The sequence below is a fragment of the Grampus griseus genome, assembly GCF_964374135.1.
Source record: "Grampus griseus genome assembly, chromosome: 10".
NCBI lineage: Eukaryota > Metazoa > Chordata > Mammalia > Artiodactyla > Delphinidae > Grampus > Grampus griseus.
In genome coordinates, this window is record NC_139004.1 from 20212683 (window position 1) to 20233847 (window position 21165).

General features: G+C 41.1%; 1 protein-coding gene across 1 annotated transcript in view; it reads left to right on the plus strand.

Annotated features, from left to right (window-relative positions):
* Window positions 1-21165, plus strand: part of CARMIL1 (capping protein regulator and myosin 1 linker 1) — a gene marked incomplete at its 5' end in the record, with an annotated part of 315787 nt that overhangs the window by 154660 nt on the left and 139962 nt on the right. Inside the window, 2 exons of the mRNA XM_082664795.1 lie at window positions 14869-14944; window positions 20405-20493. Of these exons, the coding sequence (XP_082520921.1) occupies window positions 14869-14944; window positions 20405-20493 (165 nt within the window). The remainder of the gene's footprint in view (window positions 1-14868; window positions 14945-20404; window positions 20494-21165) is intronic.

Here is a 21165-nt window from a genome sequence, read left to right on the forward strand (position 1 = left end):
CTAGGTCTGAACTGGGTCTCTTGTAGACAGCATATATACAGCTCTTGTTTTTGTTTCCATTCAGCCAGTCTTTTTGTTTTGGTTGGAGCATTTAATCCATTCCATTTAAGGTAATTATCGATATGTATGTTCCTATTACCATTTTCTTAATTGTTTTGGGTTTATTATTGTAGGTCTTTTCCTTCTCCTGTGTTTTCTGCCTAGAGAAGTTCCTTTAGCATTTGTTGTAAAGCTGGTTTGGTGGTGCTGAATTCTGTTAGCTTTTGCTTGTCTGTTAAGCTTTTAATCTCTGTCAAATCTGAATGAGATCCTTGCTGGGTAGAGTAATCTTGGTTGTAGGTTTTTCTCTTTCATCATGTTAAATATGTCCTGCCAGTCCCTTCTGGCTTGCAGAGTTTCTGCTGAGAGATCAGCTGTTAACCTTATGGGGATTCCCTTATGTGTTACTTGTTCTTTTTCCCTTGCTGCTTTTAATATTTGTTCTTTGTATTTAATTTTTGACAGTTTGATTAATATGTGTCTTGGCGTGTTTCTCCTTGGATTTATCTTGTATGGGAATCTCTGTGCTTCCTGGACTTGATTAACTATTTTCTTTCCCATATTAGGGAAGTCTTCAACTATGATCTCTTCAAATATTTTCTCAGTCCCTTTCTTTTTCTCTTCTTCTTCTGGGACCCCTATAATTCTAATGTTGGTGCATTTGATGTTGTCCCAGAGGACTCTGAGACTGTCCTCTATTCTTTCCATTCTTTTTTCTTTATTCTGCTCTGCAGTAGTTATTTCCACTATTTTATCTTCCAGGTCACTTATCGGTTCTTCTGCCTCAGTTATTCTGCTATTGATCCTTTCTAGAGAATTTTAAATTTCATTTATTGTGTTGTTCATCTCTGTTGGTTTGCTCTTTAGTTCTTCTAGGTCCTTGTTAAATGTTTCTTGTATTTTCTCCATTCTGTTTCCGAGATTTTGGAGCATCTTTATTATCATTACTCTGAATTCTTTTTCAGGTAGACTGCCTATTTCCTCTTCATTTGTTAGGTCTGGTGGGGTTTTGCCTTGCTTCTTCAACTGCTGTGTGTTTCTCTGTCTTCTCATTTTGCTTAACTTACTGTGTTTGGAGTCTCTTTTCGCAGGCTGTAGGTTTGTAGTTTCTGTTGTTTTTGGTGTCTGTCTCCAGTGGCTAAGGTTGGTTCAGTGGGTTGTGTAGGCTTCCTGGTGGAGGGCACTAGTGCCTGTGTTCTGGTGGATGAGGCTGGATCTTGTCTTTCTGGTGGGCAGGTCCATGTATGGTGGTGTGTTTTGGGGTGTCTGTGGCCTTATTATGATTTTGGGCAGCCTCTCTACTAATAGATGGGGTTGTGTTCCTGTCTTGCTAGTTGTTTGGCATAGGGTGTCCTGCACTGTAGTTTACTGGTCGTTGAGTGGAGCTGGGTCTTGATGTTGAGATGGAGCTCTCTGGGAGATTTTCACCATTTGATATTATGTGGAACTGGGAGGTGTCTTGTGGACCAGTGTCCTGAACTTGGCTCTCCCACCTCAGTGAAACAGCACTGATGCCTGGTTGGAGCACCAAGAGCCTGTCTTCCACACGGCTGATAATAAAAGGGAAAAAAGAAAGAAAGAAAGAAGAACATAAAGTAAAATAAAGTTATTAAAATAAAAAATAATTATTAAGAAAAAAATTTTTTAAGTTAAAAAAAAAAACAAAAACGGACAGACAGAACCCTAGGACAAATGGTAAAAGCAAAGCTATACAGACAAAATCTCACACAGAAGCATACACATACACACTCACAAAAAGAGAAAAAGGGGAAAAATATATATATATCGTTACTCCCAAAGTCCACCTCCTCAATTTGGGATCATTCGTTGTCTATTCAGGTATTCCACAGATGCAGGTACATCAAGTTGATTGTGGAGCTTTAATCCGCTGCTCCTGAGGCTGCTGGGGGAGATTTCCCTTTCTCTTCTTTGTTCTCACAGCTCCCAGGGGCTCAGCTTTGGATTTGGCCCCGCCTGTGCGTGTAGGTCGCCTGAGGGCGTCTGTTCTTTGCTCAGACAGGACGGGGTTAAAGGAGCAGCTGACTGGGGGGCTCTGGCTCACTCAGGCCGGGGGGAGGGAGGGGCACGGAGTGCGGGGCGGGCCTGCGGCGGCAGAGGCCAGCGGGACGTTCCACCAGCCTGAGGCGCGCCGTGTGTTCTCCTGGGGAGGTTGTCCCTGGATCCCGGGACCCTGGCAGTGGCGGGCTGCACAGGCTCCCGGAAGGGGGGTGTGGATAGTGACCTGTGCTCGCACACAGGCTTCTTGGTGGCGGCAGCAGCAGCCTTAGCGTCTCTTGCCCGTCTCTGGGGTCCGCGCTATCAGCCGCGGCTCGCGCCCGCCTCTGGAGCTCCTTTAAGCAGCGCTCTGAATCCCCTCTCCTCGCGCACCAGGAAACAAAGAGGGAAGAAAAAGTCTCTTGCCTCTTCGGCAGGTCCAGACTTTTACCCGGACTCCCTCCCGGCTAGCCATGGTGCACTAACCCCCTGCAGGCTGTGTTCACGCCGCCAACCCCAGTCCTCTCCCGGCGCTCCGACCGAAGCCCGAGCCTCAGCTCCCAGCCCCCGCCCGCCCCGGCGGGTGAGCAGACAAGCCTTGGGCTGGTGAGTGCCGGTCGGCACCGATCCTCTGTGCGGGAATCTCCCCGCTTTGCCCTCCGCACCCCTGTTGCTGCCCTCTCCTCTGCGGCTCCAAAGCTTTTCCTCTCCGCCACCAGCAGTCTCCGCCCGCGAAGGGGCTTCCTAGTGTGTGGAAACCTTTCCTCCTTGCCAGCTCCCTCCTACTGCTGCAGGTCCCGTCCCTATTCTTTGTCACTGTTTTTTCTTTTTTCTTTTGCCCTACCTAGGTACGTGGGGGAGTTTCTTGACTTTGGGGAGGTCTGAGGTCTTCTGCCAGCGTTCAGTAGGTGTTCTGTAGGAGTTTTTCCACATGTAGATGTATTTCTGATGTATTTGTGGGGAGGAAGGTGATCTCTGCGTCTTACTCTTCCGCCATCTTGAAGCTACACCAGTCTGGCAGATCACTTTGATTTCTTTTTTCTTTTCTTTTTAAAAAATATTTATTTATGCAGCACCGGATCTTAGTTGCTGTGTGTGGGATCTTAAGTTGCAGCATGTGGAATCTTTAGTTGTGGCATGCAAACTCCTAACTGCGGCGTGCGGGGTCTAGTTCCCTGACCAGGGATCTAACCCGGGCCCCTGCATTGGGAACGCAGAGTCTTAGCCACTGGACCACCAGGGAAGTCCCATCAAGGACATTCTTAAATGAAATGGATGTTTGTGTGGTGGTATAGAATACAGTGATGACTGGCACAGTTTGATGCTGCTGCCTTGGTTTGTGCTAAGACACCAACAGTTTTTGCCACCATGGCTTTTGCACCATCCGTGTAATGTCAACATCATATAAAGGACAAATTTGTTTTAGTATTAGTATAAAAATTGTTTTGAACTTGTGAACCTCTAAGTGAGTCTCAGGGTCCCGCAGGGGTCCATGGACCATACTTGGAGAACAGCTGGTCTGTAGGAGTGAAGACATGTAGGGCAGCCTGAGGTGTTTCTCCAGCTTTCCTTCGTATACTCTTCATGATTTTTACACTGTTAATAGATTATGTGTGGCATCAGTGCTAAACTTTCCAGTTAATCCCCTGTGCTTAATTTGTTGATTAAACTATATCTAGAGAAGCTCCTAAATACAGTTACTTGAACTATGTAGAGTACTATGTAAAATCGGGAAACTCTGTCCAAACTTAGAATTTTCCCATGAGTAGATTTTTCCTAATTTCTCAGCTGGAGAATTTTTATTTCATCAGTGAACACCACATTAATGGGGTGGACTATCATCATCTGCTTTTCTTACTTCATTAAGGGCTAGAAGGACTTTTCCATTCCTGAGACTCTAGATCAGAAGTTGGAAATATTTTCTGTAAAGGGCCAGATAGTAAATATCTCAGGCTTTATGAGACAGTCACTGTTACAGTTATGCATCACTGCTGCTATAGCTTGTAAGCAATTCTAGACAGTATGTAACTGAATGAGTGTGACTGTGTTTCAGTGAAACTTTATTTGCAAAAATATATGTTGTGGGGACTTCCGTGGTGGTCCACTGGTAAAGAATCTGCCTTCAAATGCAGGGGACACGGGTTCGATCCCTAGTCAGGGAACTAAGATCCCACATGCCACAGGGCAACTAAGCCTGTGCACCACAAGTACTGAGTCCGCAGGCGCCTCAACTAGAGAGGAAGCCAGCCGGCGTGCCGTGACAAAGAGCCTGAGTACTTCAACAAAGATCCCACGTGCCACTACTAAGAGACCCAATGCAGCCAAAAATAAATAAATAAATCCTTAAAAAGAATGGTTAAAAAAAAAAATATATATATGTTGTGGGCTGTAGCTTGCTGACTCTTGATGTAGATCAGTGGCTTCTTATGTAGGATGTATGTAACCAAAGGAGCTACAAAAAACATTAGAACCTCTATTTATTTTTATTGTTGACTTCTTTTAAGATTTCTATCTTGGTTTTATAATATATAATGACAATGATATATTTCGTATATAATAACTGAATGTTAAAAAATTAGAGTATTTTTTTCTAAAAAATTAGAAAACTTTTTTACTGTAGTGGGCTTGATTAATAAGAATGGGGACCACTGCTCTAGATGTCATCTCTCCTGCTAATGCCTAAGTAGTTGGCTTTTTTCAGGTGTCTATCTTAATCACCCAGATCTTTAAAGTTTATCTCCTCTTCTTGAGGAGTTAATTTTTTCCCATGGTTCTTACTGTTAAAATTAAAGCCAGCATCTGTGTGAAGAGTCTACCCCCAGTCCTGTTAGGTGGCCTGTATTAATAGTAGTTTTCTAATCAAGTTGCAACAAATTATATTGGCTGAACATTTCTGTGTTAGAATGAGCATGCTTACCCATGAAGGAACAGTCTGTACTTAAATGGCACAGGAGTTTGGAAGGATTCATAATGGCACAATTTGAGTGTTATGGGGGTCATTTGAGAGGTTTTACAACACGCTGTGTTTGTATTTTTCTCATTTGGGTATGAGTTAGGGAGAAGAGAACGGAGGAATTAGAGGCGCAAGAGGAGAGATTACATGGGCCGTGTGTTGAGCTGGAGTTTGTTAGAAAATAGGGGCAATAGTTCTCATATGTACTGATGACTTTTCCCACTGTGGCAGTTGGCTCCCATGTATCTCAATTTGATCATAATTCAGATACAAATAAGCAATTTTGTTTACAATTAAAATGAGATTCTGCATGCATTTATATGTTGATGTCCCTGAACCTGATCCTTTCAGCAGACTTCCTTCTAGAAAGCTGTACACATTTCATATAGTCAGTCTGAAAGCTCTCCCGATTGTCCATCATTCAAAGCTTTATTTTTCATGCCACTTTTTCTCCCCATTGCATTAGTCATGAGAGGTAGATGCCTTAAGGGTCCTTGAAATCATTAGTGCTCCCAGGATGGAAGTTCCATGGGAACTGGGCTCTCTCTGTCTTGTTCACATTGCATGACCTGATACTCTGCAGTCAAACCAGTGGCTCAGAGTGAAGGTTTTTCAAGGGAAACTGAACTGCTCTAGGATAGCAGAGCGGAATCCTGGGAGGCTGAGCGGATTAATTTTTGACACATTTTTGACCAGAGATATTACGGCCAGAGGTGTTGGTTTCTGCAGAAATCCTCCGGTCAATAATGTGTTAAGAGCCTATCAGATTACTCAGTTACTTTCTTCCCCATACTCAAGTTGGCAAGTATTGCTGTAACGGCACCCAGTTTTGCTCTGCGTTACCTCCTCCAATCCAGGGCTAAATCCTGTCTGGATTCCTATGCAATTCCATCTGTTTCTTTCAGTTCGCTCGCCCAGTACATTGTCTTTTTGCACCCAGGGGTTTGTAACTACCGTTTTCTAGGACCAGCTCAGATACAAAGTGGGAGATCTGGGTCGTGTGTGTGGTACTGATGTTAATGTTGCAGGTCTAGTAACAGGGAGGACCACACATGGCTTTGGCAGCTTTATCATCTGGAGCGCAGGGATGGAAGAAACAGTAATCTCTGTGTGACCCCATCATCCCACATAGGAGACGGATTTAGAAGAAGGTGCAGATCTAGGGACAGGGCAGTGCCCTTGTCATTGTTCTCATCACAGAGACCTTACTAATGTCCTCACCCTCTGATTTGCCTGGGATCTGCTCTTCTTCAGAGACATGCCCAGTGGTATAATACATGTTATATCACATGACCTATAGAGCCTCATGTACTGAGAAATAGAGAAGTATATACATTGTATTGAGGCTTCTTAGGAGTCATCCAGCATGCTAGTCTCTCTTCACTGTAGACCAGCCTCTCTGTTCCTATATATTCTGCTACCTCACTAGACCGCTTAGGGTCTGCCCAGGAGCTTCAAGGTAGATTTATAAGCAACTTGAATGCTGTAACTGATTAATGAATTAATTGATTCTAACTAACGAACTATGGCTCTATCAGAATTAAATGCAGGGCCAGGTACCCCGTTGTTGCTGAATAAGCATTCAGGTATGAGGGTGACAGCGGTCATCCTGGATTCATCCAGTTCATCTCTGGAGGAGAATAGGAATTAGGAAGTACTTGGAAAAATGCCCATTCAGTTATTATTTATAGCTTCCAAAATTTTATTTAAGTGTATTCTTAAAATTTATTCTAGTTTAGGTATCAGTGGGCCGAAAAGATGGCACAGGTTGAAGAAGGCTTTGTTATACATTTCTCATGGGATCTCTCAATGGCCTGTGAGCTGACATGTTAAAAATGTAATTACACTGTAATTTGGAGTGGCAGGGAACGATGAGGTTAGAGGTTGTGGTGCCGAGGAGAAGAGAATATATAGCTTTAACTACATCGATTTTTCTTGTTCCCTGAAGATTTTTAAGAGGAGCTAATCTTCTCCCTCCTCTGAAGCCTCCGCGACATGCATCATCGAGCTTAAACTTGGCTCATGAGAGCGCAGCCAGCAGTTCATCCCCTTCAGACTCATGCTTTTGTGTTGTCACATTTCATACTCATCAAGGTGACATTCGTGTGTCTGATGCTTTCAGGGAAGAGTTTGGAGTGTGGATTAATGTTTGTCAAGGTTGTCCTGAAGACACTGGTATACTTCTTTCCCAATCTAACCTCCTTCTCTTTATTCCTGCTCTCATTTAAAAAGGAAGAAATGCTGTTTGGAGTGTGGAATCAGAAGCATTAGCTTCTATTTCCATTCCTAAATTTCTGTAAATAATTCTGTAAAAGAATGGTCTCCAGCCCGGGTCAGATGGACTGTATGGTGAACACAGTAAATGATGAGATATTGAGGAATGTGGAGAAAAGAGTAGAACTTGTTTTATGCTTATTTTCTTCTTATCCATTTTATGTGTGTGAGTATGCATTTTTTTTTTTTTTTTTTTAACTGAGCCCAATATATTAATATTGTAGCACATGTATATAATTTGTAGATTAACACACAGATTTGGGGGAGATGTGTGCTCAAAATACGTTTCAGTTAGGAGTGAACGATCAAAAAATTTAGAGAATACCCCTTTAGGCCTCTGGCATGTCCTCATCTGGGAAGTGTTTCAGGTTGTCATATCGTCAGAGTTGGTGAGTGGTCCAACTCATTTATATAGACGTATGCATTTATATGTTGACGTCCCTGAACATCAACATACATCTATATAAATTAGCATATCAGGCAGGATTGGTATCCATGACATTTAAAAAATTTTAAAGCTCTCCCACTCCCATTTTCAAACTAGATGTAAAGGAGAAAAGTCTAAATTATCCCCAGAAAGGCTATCAAATGACTATGTCAGGAACAGACTGCTGTGGTTCTGAGTTTTAGCAGCCTTTCTGCTACAGAGCATATTTCATTGTGTGCACACAGAAAGCGGCAGAGTGGCAAAACTCTGTATTCTTGCGTGAAACGCTTCCTTCGAGCCTTTAAATGTAAGATTTATTGGGGGGAACTCTTCAATGCTGTGGAATGTGGGCACACTCAGATAATCACAATGTTGTTCATTGGATTGTTACTCTGTACCTTTGTGCTTTTCCTGCATTGTAGATTATGGGGCCTGCTAGACATCCTTCCAATCTGTCAGTCATTTTTGTTCGTTAACACTGTCCTGGAGTATTTCACACTATTTGAAAGTCACAGTGTTTTTACAGTTTCAGGGAGGAGGCGGGGGGGGGGGGCGAAGGAGTAAGGAGGGAAATTTGGCCCAAAAATAATAACTGGAAAAATTGAATTCTTACAAAGTCATCTAGATCGCAAAGATCAGGTGAGAAATTCTAATTCAATAGATTATCTAGAATCTCGAGTGGCAAAGAATTTGGCAAGTGATTTAGACTCCAGATTGCTTGCCAACTTCTTTGTTTTTGCATTTTAACTTCTTTTAATAGCCCCCAAATATTAGTTTATTTTTGATGTCCAAAGGAATAAGAGGACAATCGTTGTTTAAGAAATCACCTCAGAATACCTCTTAGTGTTGGCTTTCAAATTAGAAACTAAGTGGTTGGTTGAATGTAATGAAAGGGGTTTGAAATTTTTGATTTGAAAACCCATGGATATGCCACCCTGGATTCCCCTGTAGAGTAGGTTGAAGACTCTTGACAATATGGAAAGCATCTGACCCATTAGCGAGATGATGGCACAGTGGTTAAGACAACCAGATCATAGGTCACAGTGTCTGGGTCTGAATCCTGTCTCTGTCCAGACCAACTTTGTGACCATGGGCAGCTCACTAACCTCTCTGTGCCTTGGGAGAGGAGGGTGGGTCTCCATCTATAAAGTGGTGTTAATGACAGTGCCTCCCTCCTGGAGTTACTGTGAAGACTACATGGATTAATGTATTTAAAACACTTCGTGGGGCTTCCCTGGTGGCGCAGTGGTTGGGAGTCCGCCTGCCGATGCAGGGGACGTGGGTTCGTGCCCCGGTCTGGGAGGATCCCACATGCCGCGGAGCGGCTGGGCCCGTGAGCCATGGCTGCTGAGCCTGTGCGTCCGGAGCCTGTGCTCCACAACGGGAGAGGCTGCAGTAGTGAGAGGCCCGCGTGCCGCAAAAAAAACCCACTTGGTGCTAGTACATAAAAATGTTTAAATAAATACTTGCTATTTTTATATCCTACAAGATTTGCCCTCTTTTTAAATGAACAACTATATGAAGTGACCAGTTTTCTTAATTGAAAGAAAAAGGATTAGAGTTACAAAATCCCTACATTACAGAAAATTTTAGATATTTCAGAGAGTAGTTTATGGTCTTTTCTACGTTGCTTCTATCTTGTCAGTTTTATGCTGGTATTTTCTTCTAGAAAGATAAAAGTGAAAAACTTGGTTCTTTTGAGTTTTAAGGGAAAGTTTGGATTATTCAAAGGTGTCAACTGAAATGAGAAATAAGGATCCCAACTTTTATTACCAACCCCAACTAGAGGCTGGACGAACAACAACAAACCAACTCTATATGTAGTACGTTTACGTCAGTAAAAAGTTCGGGGGTAGGAACTGTCTTGTCTCTGTTCAGCAGAGTATAAGAAACAGCTCTGCCATGTGGCCCTCCAGGTTATTCACACTGGCTCTTCGTTTTCAGGGTTTGGAGTCTTGAAAGGTTTGTACTCCCATTTTAAGGAAATGGTAGAAGTGTCACATGAGAACATACATGAGAATACTGTGTTGTGAGGTTGCCTCAGAAGAGGCTTCCCTCAACGGCTCTAACTCTTCAAGGCTAACTTCAGATCAGAAGTCATGTGGTAATGAAGGGTCATTTAGGAAGTCAAAGCAAAACATAGTGGGGGGCTTCCCTGGTGGCGCAGTGGTTGAGAGTCTGCCTGCCGATGCAGGGGACACGGGTTCGTGCCCCGGTCCGGGAAGATCCCACATGCCGCGGAGCGGCTGGGCCCGCGAGCCATGGCCGCTGAGCCTGCGCGTCCAGAGCCTGTGCTCCGCAACGGGAGAGGCCACAACAGTGAGAGGCCCGCGTACCGCAAAAAAAAAAAAGGAAAAAACCGTAGTGGGATATACAATAAATGCCATGAACTGATGGCAAAAAGCTGTTACCCACTTCCCACCATGAGAAAATCAGTCAAGATGACTAGCACGGGTGTTTGGAAAGCTTTCTACATTGTATAATATAACCATTATGTGATACAAGCAGTACTTAGTGAAAACATGGGCAAGAATTGTTCCTGAGTGACACAGACCCCCGTCAGGGAAGTGCAGGGAGTTCTCTGCAGTGAGGTGACATCAGCACAGCAGTTGGGAGACGCATGTGAATGCAAATTGAGTATTTATCCAAGATTTGCTTATGTGCTCACTGATAACTGTGCTCTGAGAAAGCCGTCCCGGAAAATGAACTCTCAGAAATGAAATTAGTTATGTAGTGTCTTGTGTATTTTCTATTTAAGGGAGGCCAGATCAGAGGAAGAGGGAGACAGGGAGAATGGGCTAAGCAGCAGCCGTATTATTACCTCTTCTAACCTGGTGTCACACAGCATCACTGGATGACATCTACCTCTGTGTTGTTTCCAATTTTTGACAATTACGAATACAGCTGTTTACCAACAATACTACTGGGTTGGCCAAAACGTTCGTTTGGGTTTTTCTGTAACATCTTATGGAAAAACTCAAAGGAACGTTTTGGCCAACCCAATATGTAAGCTTTTGTGTAAATAAAAGTTTTTATTTCTCTTGGGTGAATGCCCAGAATTGAGGTTGCTGGTTCGTGGTAAATGTACATAAAACTTACTAAGCCACTGTCATGCTGCTGTCCACCTTGAGTGTGCCATTTGCATTCCCGTCAGCAGTGTATGAGGTTTCAGTCGCTTTGCATCGTGGTCAGCACTTGATATTGTCACTTTTTTTTTGTTTAAGCAATTCAGTAGGTTTGTAGTGACATCTTATTTTGGCTTTAAATTGTATTTCTCTAATGGCTAATAATTTTGAAAATCTTTCATGTACTTATTTGCCTTCAGTATATTTTCTTCGATGAAGTGTCTGTTTAGATGTTTCTGCTCATTTGAAAAAAATTGAGTTAATTGTTTCTTATTACTGACTTCTGAGAGTTCTTTATACATTTTGAATACCAAGTCCTTTGTCAGAACCGGGATTTGCAAATATTGTCTCCCAGAATATGGTTGTGTCACCCTTCTCTCAACAGCATCTGTTGCTGAGCAAGACTTTTTGACTTTGATAAAGTCCAGTGTATCATTGTTTTTTTCTTTGCTTTTGGCGTCAGATATAAAAACTCTTAAACTGGGTTTCCCTGGTGACACTGTGGTTGAGAGTCCGCCTGCCGATGCAGGGGACGCAGGTTTTGCCCCGGTCCGGGAAGATCCCACATGCCGCGGAGCGGCTGGGCCCATGAGCCATGGCCGCTGAGCCTGTGCGTCCGGAGCCTGTGCTCCGCAACAGGAGAGGCCACAACAGTGAGAGGCCCACGTACAGCAAAAAAAGAAAAAAAAGAAAAACACAAAAAAACTCTTTGACTAAGCCATACATTACTCTGTTGACCATTTCTTCTGGGATGGTGATGTGTCTCATCTAGAAGGCTCACGAACTTCCCATAAGAATCTTTCGTGACTGCTTTTTTTTTTTTTTTTAACATCTCTCTTATTTGCACAGTAGTACTTCATATTCCCCCTATGCCAGAGGGATTATTTCACTCTATTAGAATTGCTTTTATTCTCTGAGCCTTCTGCTAGGCTGTGCTGGGTGGTTAGTATCACAAGGGGAGGGGCTATCTTGCTGTGTTCATTGTTGCCTCAACCCAGTGATTCATGCACTGTGGGTGGCACTCGCTGGATCTGTGAATGGATGGAGTTGCTGGTCATTTTCGAGTTCCCATGCCTTTGCACATGCTCTTCCTAATTACTTGAAATACTCTCTTCCGTTTTCCCTGCCTGGTTGGCCCCTTCCTATCTCTCAAGCCTTGTGGACCCTTCCCCATTTGCTCCAGGATGAAGTGCTTATGTCCTCCTGTGTTCTTAGGGCACTTTGAACATGCTCCCTTTTCAGCGTGTCTCCCATGGTGCTGCAGATAGCTGAGGAGGGGTCTTTCTCCACCACTGGAGAGCTGCCCTTACTCATCACTTAATCCTCAGACCCTAATATCCCTACCTAGGACTTAGTAGGTACTAAATAAATGTTTATTGAATGAATTACGGTATATGTTTGTCCTTTTCTAATTTATTTTTAACATTAAAAAACCTAGGCATTAACATAATTTAGAGAAACACGGTGGGTAGACCATGCCAGCATGCACGCGTCTCCATCATCTTCATGGACATTTTTTCTATAATAAAATTTTATTTACACCATCCATAGAACATTTACTTTTATGATTCTTTTAGATTATGGATCATTCTAGATAAATTTAGAAATATAGTACAAAAATTCTGTTAGAAAAATATTCATATCATCTTTAATGCTACCACCCAGGCAAGGTATTCTCGTAACATTTTGCTATACTTTTCTTCTTAAAAAAAAAACACAGTGTCTATATTTGTGAGCATTTATATCTATCATTTTATATGTAGTTTTTACCAATTACACTCATTGGCTCTGGTCACACAAGTATGCACCTGTAACGCTGTATATTTTTAAAATTTAATATTGCACTCCAAACATTTCTGGTGTCATTAAGTGTTAGGTTTGACTTTTAGTGTACCAGCATATTATTTTCAAGGTTTTTGCATGTCATATATAGAGATGATGCTGTCCTACCCACCGCATTAACGTGAAACCTGGTTCTGTTACTGATGTGCCCTTCAACTCCTGGAAATGAATTCATATGACAAAAGCCAGCTGTACTTCAAGTCACATCAAGTGACAGAACAAAATACACAATAAAGAGGTTCTGAAGTGTAGTCACTACTTGACATTAAATCCACAAAAGGAGATGAGATGAGAATGATTTGCCATAGTTCCTGAATGGGGAAGTACAGGTGAGAACTCTCAGATACCGTGGGCTTGGGGGGCCCTGTATTATAAGGTGGAATTTACTCCCAGTGAAGCTGCAGCTGTCATTAGATGTCATGGAGAAATGTCGGGACTTGTTCTGAGCCCTTGGTCGATGGAAAGAGATGAGAGAGTAGAGACCCTAAAACAACTATGGGAAGAGTTGTTGTTTTTGTTTTTTAATCTGAAACTTCTTTTTTTAATCTGAAACTTAGCAAAGTTAATAAAGAGGCTTTTCGGTGGAAAAGATGGCACGTGGAACCCCATGATGAAGACTAATTCCCTGGCGTTTTCTCTGACACCTGTGGGTGCTCGTTTCACTTTTTAAAGCAAATCTGATGAAACTACACACGCGTGCTTCAGAGGCTGGGTTTTGACTGTAGTTCTGTCCCTTTGGCCTAGTTTCACTATATTTCTCTGAGCATCTATTTCTTCATCTGTAAAATGTAAACAGTAATATCTCCTAGCGTTGTTTTCAGATTTAAATGAGCTGTTGTTTGAGATTTAAATGTAAAGTGCCTAGTGTGGGGCCTGGTACCTTGACGCTTGAAATAATAGTGATTTTCAGTTCTCTTTCTACCTTCTGCCTTTCATTTCTATTTCAGTAAAAATTTGTTCATTTGCTGCTTGTCATGCCCTGAGGGTAAAAGTGATATGGCCTCCCTGGAGCCACAAAGCTGAAATAGACAGCGATGTTGTTTTCAAAGAACTTACAACCTGGGGTGATGAGGAATAGATGTTTAAGCATCAAACTATACTATAAGACAGAATAAAATAAATGCTAAGTAGAGGTGTAAATATTGTGCTGGTTGAGGTGACCTGGGGGAACTTAATAGAGGAGAGGATTATGATACAGGCATTGAAAGATACATGGATTTTTGTAGCTGAACACACCTTTTTTAAATTTTTTTTAACTTTTAATTTTGTACTGGAGTGTAGTTGATTAACAATGTTGTGATAGTTTCAGGTGTACAGCAAAGTGGTTTAGTTATACATTTTCCCATTTAGGTTGTTGCATAATACTGAGCAGAGTTCCCTGGGCTATACAGTAGGCCCTTGTGGGTTATCCATTTTAAATATAGCAGTGTGTACATGTCAGTCCCAAACGCCCTAACTATTCCTTCCCCCCACCCTTCTTCCCCCGTCGTAAAAGATAACTCTGATTGTGAAATTGCATATGTTTGGTGAGTAGTGAATTGCCTGCTTTTTGGCTTGAGCATGAGTTAGGGGCTGGAAAAATAGTGTGGTGGCAGATCTCTGTTACAAATAGCGTCACTCTATGGTTGAAGAACTTGTATGAAGCATAAGACAAAAAATAACACCTGGACTATCTCACGTGTATAATCTGTACTAAGAACTGCAAGCAAGGTACCAAATGGTTGTGGGATGCTTGCCAATAAGCATTGGGGATCCCATCCGATGTTACTTATCATCAGGTTAGATACTGTCCTTGCTTGCCGTATAAACTCCTCTAGCTAGAGAGCATATGATATACTTGATGGTGAAAGAATTTATGAAGGAGCAGTCTAAAGAAATAGGACCTGTTAGTATGGAATTAGACATATGATTTCTCTTAGAGTAAGGAGGTTCTTCAAACGAACACTGCTACCAACCTCTTTTTCTTTGAAAATAGGAATCAGAGTCCCTAGAGGTAATTTACCTTCAACTTTTAGGAATTCTGCTTACATCATCCTGAAGATCTGTCCTAGAGAATTTAATTGTTGTCTGGGGGTCAAAATAGATATAGCTGAATGTTGTGCTTATAAATAACAGAAATTAACAGGTAAACTGGGATGTCATGGATTAAAAAGTCAAGCGCCATATGGCTACTGTAAGAGCACTTTCATGTATTTTGTTATTTCTGCTTCTAGGGACCTAATACCTATCATCGCTGCTCTGGAATACAATCAGTGGTTCACTAAGCTGTCCTCTAAGGATCTAAAGCTGGTAAGTAATTGAAGATGTTGCTTAGCTTTGCTGAATTTCAAAAACCCGATAATTATATAAAAACACAACACACATTTGTTTTTCTACCACACTGGTTGAGCCGCATACATGTTATTTCTTAGGGGGATATTTTCTTATAAATGATCTGCAGACCATTTAACAAAGTTTGTAATGTGAGATGCTTCAGAGAAGTACTTCCTCATGTTTTCAGCTGCTTCAGGCAATTTTAGATGATGAACAGAAAGACACATTTAGTGGAGCTTCAGTACACACTCATTCTGTTGGCAAAGACTATTAAAGTTACATTTGCACAGCTGCAGATAGCAGGTTGTATGTTCCTATCTTGCATTCCATCTCCACAAAGCTTCCCTTCCTGAGAATTTAGGAAAAGGTTGCTAAGGTAGAGTTGGTCTGGTTTAATTATGATAGTTAACATTCATTTTCTAGATGAGTTTTTGGGCAGATTTATATGTAAGCAAAATGAAATCTGTTAGTTTTTATAAGGCATGGGGGAGCCAAAGCTTTGGTCTGTTTTACTATTGGAAATAAGATGCTCTGTTGGGTTTTTTTTTTTTTTTTGCAAATTCAAAGCAGCCATATGGACAGATGCTTATCCATGAGTTAGGCTTCTGCTGCTTCATCTTAGCACAGAAGATAATTTAGATGTTGTTTTATTGGAAACTCTTACATTCAAGCCTCCACCTTTCAGAGGTCATAGAAACTGGGGGTTTAAAATTTTAAAAGTGAAGAGATAGAATTTGGATTGAGACATGGATCTATTGAAAGTGGAGGGTTGAGATTTGCTGGCGGCCAGCCTGCTGGTTCTCTGAACTTGCCTGGCGTGTGAGTGCCTTAAGGCGTTATAGGTATGAGCATAGGCAGAACTCATTTGGGGATTATTAAGAGCCAATGCAGCAGACAAAAAGAGTGTGGGCTTGGAAACCCACAAATCTGGGTTTCAGATTCTGACTCTTATTACAAGGCTGTGTGACCTTAGATACATTACTTGACCTTCCAAGGCCTCTGTTTCCTGCGTCCCTATTATTGTGAGCTAGTTGGAGCTCATGTCTTATCAGAATCTGTGGCTCAATAGCTACACAGTAAAACTTGGTTTAATAAATAGATGTCAAATGAGTCTGTTGAATGAATGGACATAGAAATATAACTATTTTGCAGGTTATTGAGATGAGTAAATAATGTGTATAGAAATTCTAACAATGCCTAACGTATTACAGGCATGTCACAATCAGATTAGCAAAGAGGCTGAGAAATGAACAAATGGGGGAGCATGAATTATAGAGACTGTATCAGCTACACGGCCGGGGGTGGTGGTGGTGTCTGAGGTCAGTGATGATTTGAGGTACAGATGGTGACCTCCCAGGGAACACACAGCCATGATGGGAGACCTGGGAACAGAAGTCTCTCATTGCTGTTTGCAGGGATGGGGACCATTTGCAGGACTGAACCAGCAGAGATTCCAGGTGCGCGAGGGGAGCCATTTTGAGGAATGAGAGGTAGATTAGCCCAGGGATTGTGGGATCAGAGAGAACAATGCTTTGCTACCAAGTCAGGTTTCCTGGTTCATTCAGACATTCACCTTAAGCCCACGATTTTCAAAACGGGGCACAAGAGAGCCGTGAGGAGGTTGTGGAAATCCCACTTTTGGAAGTTGTCCCAAATCATTAGTACCAGGCCACCGGTGCTGCCATTCTGTCATTATTCCTCCCAGGCAGCATCTCCTTTTAACTGCCTGAGATGTTTAGGGAAGAAAACATGCACCTAATTATTTCAGTCTTGGCTAGACAAAGCATGTAAGTGTTCATATGCTTTCTTGGGTGTCCCGGGATGGCAGGAAGTGGAGTGACAGGATTTGAGGATTGCCCTCACTGCTTATCTATTAACTGAGATTTAAACATAAAAATGCAAATGTGCATAGTTTTAATATTGGGTATTTAAAAATGAAAAATGGTCTTTGGGCTAGCTCTCTGCAAGTTTTCAAAAAGAATACTAGCAGTTCTTCCATGTTTGTTACTCAAAGTTAAAAAGAAATGATAGGGACTTCCCTGGTGGCGCAGTGGTTAAGAATCTACCTGCCCATGCAGGGGACACGGGTTTGAGCCCTGGTCCAGGAAGATCCCACATGCCGCTGAGCAACTAAGCCCATGTGCCACAACTACTGAGCCTGCGCTCTAGAGCCCATGAGCCACGACTATTGAGCCTGCGTGCTGCAACTACTGAAGCCTGTGCGCCTAGAGCCTGTGCTCCACAACAAGAGAAGCCATCGCAATAAGAAGCCTGCACACCCCAACAAAGAGTAGCCCCTGCTCGCCGCAACTAGAGAAAGCCTGCACGCAGCAACGAAGACCCAACACAGCCAAAAAGAGAAATTAGAAAAAAAAAAAAGAAAGAAAGAAATGATACTTTCCCCATTGATGGCTTCTACAGTATGCAGTCTCAGAACGTTTTCTAACACCTGGTCTGTTTGAGGCAAAGGAAGGCATTACACCTTCCGTGAATTTTTTAAAACACGAAGTGTAGAAAGAAGTAACCTCCTCTCAAGTTACATGAATTCTCTGCGTTGTTAAGATTGCCGCTTGCTCAGTAGAAGTCTCCTGAGCTGAAGGTACCACAGGAAAAATATGACATATGCTTTATGCTGATCTTATGAAGCCAGTTAGCAGTCAGTATCGTAAATTTAAATGGAGGGATAGAGGGATTTTTTTTTTTTGAAGATATGCTGAATATGCAATTAGGACCAGGATTCTGGACTCATTAAATTAGCAGTAGAATTGAGGTCTTGCTCAACGCTCTCAGTTTTAGAATTTAGGCAAGTCATTGAGCATCAGTGGGTCTTTTAAAATCATTTAAAAATGATGTGGTTGGGCTGGATAATGTACGTGGTTCCTCTTAGTTCCAAATTTTCATATTTGTTTTATTGGATTAGTTCATTTGTTATTTTATAGTGATTCTTCTAGTTTTTATACTGTACTTTTTATTTTTAAATTTTTTAAAGTTGATTTTCTTATTTTTTAAATTTATTTTATTTTTATTTTTTTTGGCTGCGTTGGGTCTTCATTGCTGCGCGCGGGCTTTCTCTAGTTGAGGCGAGCAGGGGACTCAACTAGAGGTGTGTGGTGTGTGGACTTCTCATTGCAGTGACTTCTCGTTGCACAGCATGAGCTCTAGGTGTGCAGGCTTCAGTAGTTGTGGTGCGCGGGCTCAGTAGTTGTGGCTCGCGGAATCTAGAGTGCAGGCTCAGTAGTTGCGGTGCATGGGCTTAGTTGCTTTGCAGCATGTGGGATCTTCCTGGACCAGGGCTTGAACCTGTGTCTGCTGCATTGGCAAGCGGATTCTTAACCACCGCACCACCAGGGAAGTCCTACATTTGATTTTTAAATAAATACAAGCTCTTAGAGAGTCATTGTATTAATTCGTTAAAAAAAATTTCCTCTAAATCTGTAAACGTAGTGCTGAACATGAAGTAGACATTTGGGGAAGACTACGTAATGGTAACATTTACTTGTTATCTAGGTTTGTGTGTGTATCTCTTTAAAATGTCCATCACTTTATATTCTTTGGTGTAGCAAATAATGCTTTTCATGTAGTTGGCACTTAATAAAAAGTAGCAAAATTAATGTAATCATGAACGACTTATTACTCCTCTCCCCTACTGGCATCTTAAAGAAAAGTTGGACACACTTTTCATACATTTTTAAAAAAACTTTTATTACAGTAATTATGCCCAATGGGTAGATGAAAGCCCTGCTTTACATCCTGGCTTTGGTAAATTACTTTTCTGGATGCTCTGAGGTAGCCCTGGAACGGTAATGATACCATGGATTATTTCTGGAAATTAGAATAATCTTTGCAAAAACATGTCTGAGTAATCACTTTTTATCATGACGACACAGAATAAGATCAGTTCCTCTGGTTGTATATTGTAAGGCGAAGAATTATACTGATAAGGGGTCACCATTTTGAAAATCACCACTGTCAGCATAATATAAATTGCAGGCATTGGGTCACTTGGAATTAATTTTCCTCTCCCCTCATCAATCTGTGGGACACATTAGAAGCCCAGGAATAGTGTGAAAGCAACATTATAGACCCAGTGGGATCAAGCAGCACAGAAGAATTATAACAGCCTTAAATGCTGGGTGACTTGGTGGTTTTTCCAAGTCAGTTTTTCTAAAGGCTACTTCACTGGAGAACTTTTGCTATATTTTATACTGTTCCCATAATGGTTAATCCACTTGGGTATTTATGATCTGATAAATCAAAGAACTATAATACTTTTATGTGGTATTCTAAGAAAAGAAACTGCTTTGACATTTGTATGCATGACACAAAATGATTTCTCTCTCTCTCTTTTTAAAATAATATAAAAGGATTTAAATAGACCCTAGATTATAAAGACATTTAAATATCACTTTTTAATGTCCAAATAATTTTAAGGTCAGGAGCCACCTTAAATTACTTTTGGAATAAGGCAGGATATAAGTAAATATAAAACATTAATAGATAAAAATTTAAAAGAAAAAATTATGCACAATTCTACCAGGGCACAACTCTTCATTTTTCATAGTCCCCTCAAGACTTTTGCTACGTAGCTCACCTATTTCAATTGTTGTAATCTTTATTAAACATTTTAATTATGCATTTTCATTTAACATTATATCATAAGAATTTAAAATAGTTTGACAGATGTAAGTTTACGACTACATAATTTTTGTAAACATGAGATTTATTAACATGAGACCATTAATTACTGAAGTCTTTCTTATTACCTTACTGAAGTCTTTCTTATTACCTTACCTTAATCTTACCTTTCTTATTAATTACTGAAGTCTTTCTTATTACCTACAACTAGTAGGAACATCGTAATACCTAACGATTATCAAGTGGTTATTCAGCCTCCCTTTTAAAGTACATGACATCTTTAATCTAATTTTCTTATCTACAAAAAGGGAATAATAATAATTAACAGTTTTATAATGAAATACACGTAAAGGGCTTAGCTCAGTAAAGAAAGCCTCATCGTCATCATCACCATTGTTGCTACCACTCAGTCTTTAGTGTGTGATTTTGGATATCCCTTTCTTGGGAAGTCCTTTTGGTTTTCCCAGGATTGGGTGAGATACGCCTCTGTATGCCCATAGCACTACCAAAAATGGCCTTTCTAGTTTTCTATTTCTATATTTCTATTTTTCTATCATAATTGTGTATTTCCTTCTTGTCTGATTGCCTTCCGGAGGGTACACTCTTGAAGGCAGAGACCTTGTCCTCTGCGTTGTATTCCCAGGACCTTCATCGTGAGGGTGGGTAGTAGTAGATGTTGAGTCATAGTTTGTTGAATGAATGATTTATTTAACAAAAACTTTGCATCTGCATAGATTTATGACAGTGAAGTGAGATTATTTTTAGACCTATGACATGGTCAAAGAATATTTTCTCTTATAGTCCACTGATGTCTGCGAACAGATCTTGAGGGTGGTGAGTAGGTCCAATCGACTGGAAGAACTGGTGTTGGAAAACGCTGGACTTAGAACGTGAGTATTTCCTGAATACATGAATGTGTTGCTTTAAAACATTTTTCCATTTCCTCTAAAATTAATGTATAGTTTTGAGAAAAACGTTAGGCTACTCACATATAGAGTATAGTGTATTCCTTTCTTTAAAAAAGTCCCTGTGATCCCCATCATTATCATGAAGGTCAAGGATTTTCTAACATCTTTTGCGGTTGTGTCACATGGTATTTCTGAGGGTACATAAGTATAGTGGGTAAGAGCATGGACCCTTGAGCCAGATGCCTGATGGCTTTGGGCAAATTGTTTCAGTTCTCTGTGCCTCAGTGTCTTCATGTTTAAGGTGGAGATAATAATAATGCCTACTTTATAGAATATGGTAGTAAGGATAAATGGATTAATACTTGGGAAGTGTTTAGAAAAGTATCTTTCATATTATAGATGCTATGCATTAGCTTTCACTAGTATCATTAATGGTAGTCATAGTAATAACACATTTCATAGGATGTTACTGCTTTGTTTTGAGCTGTTTTAGCCATTTCTCTCCCTTTTCAAATTCACACTTAAATAATCTTCATCTGGTGGTTCAGTAACCAATACCCAAGCCTTACCAGGGGCAGACGAGTTTGAATCTGCTGGAGTAAAGACTATTGCTACTACATGAGGAGGGTTGACGGTTTCATAATCATAGCACTT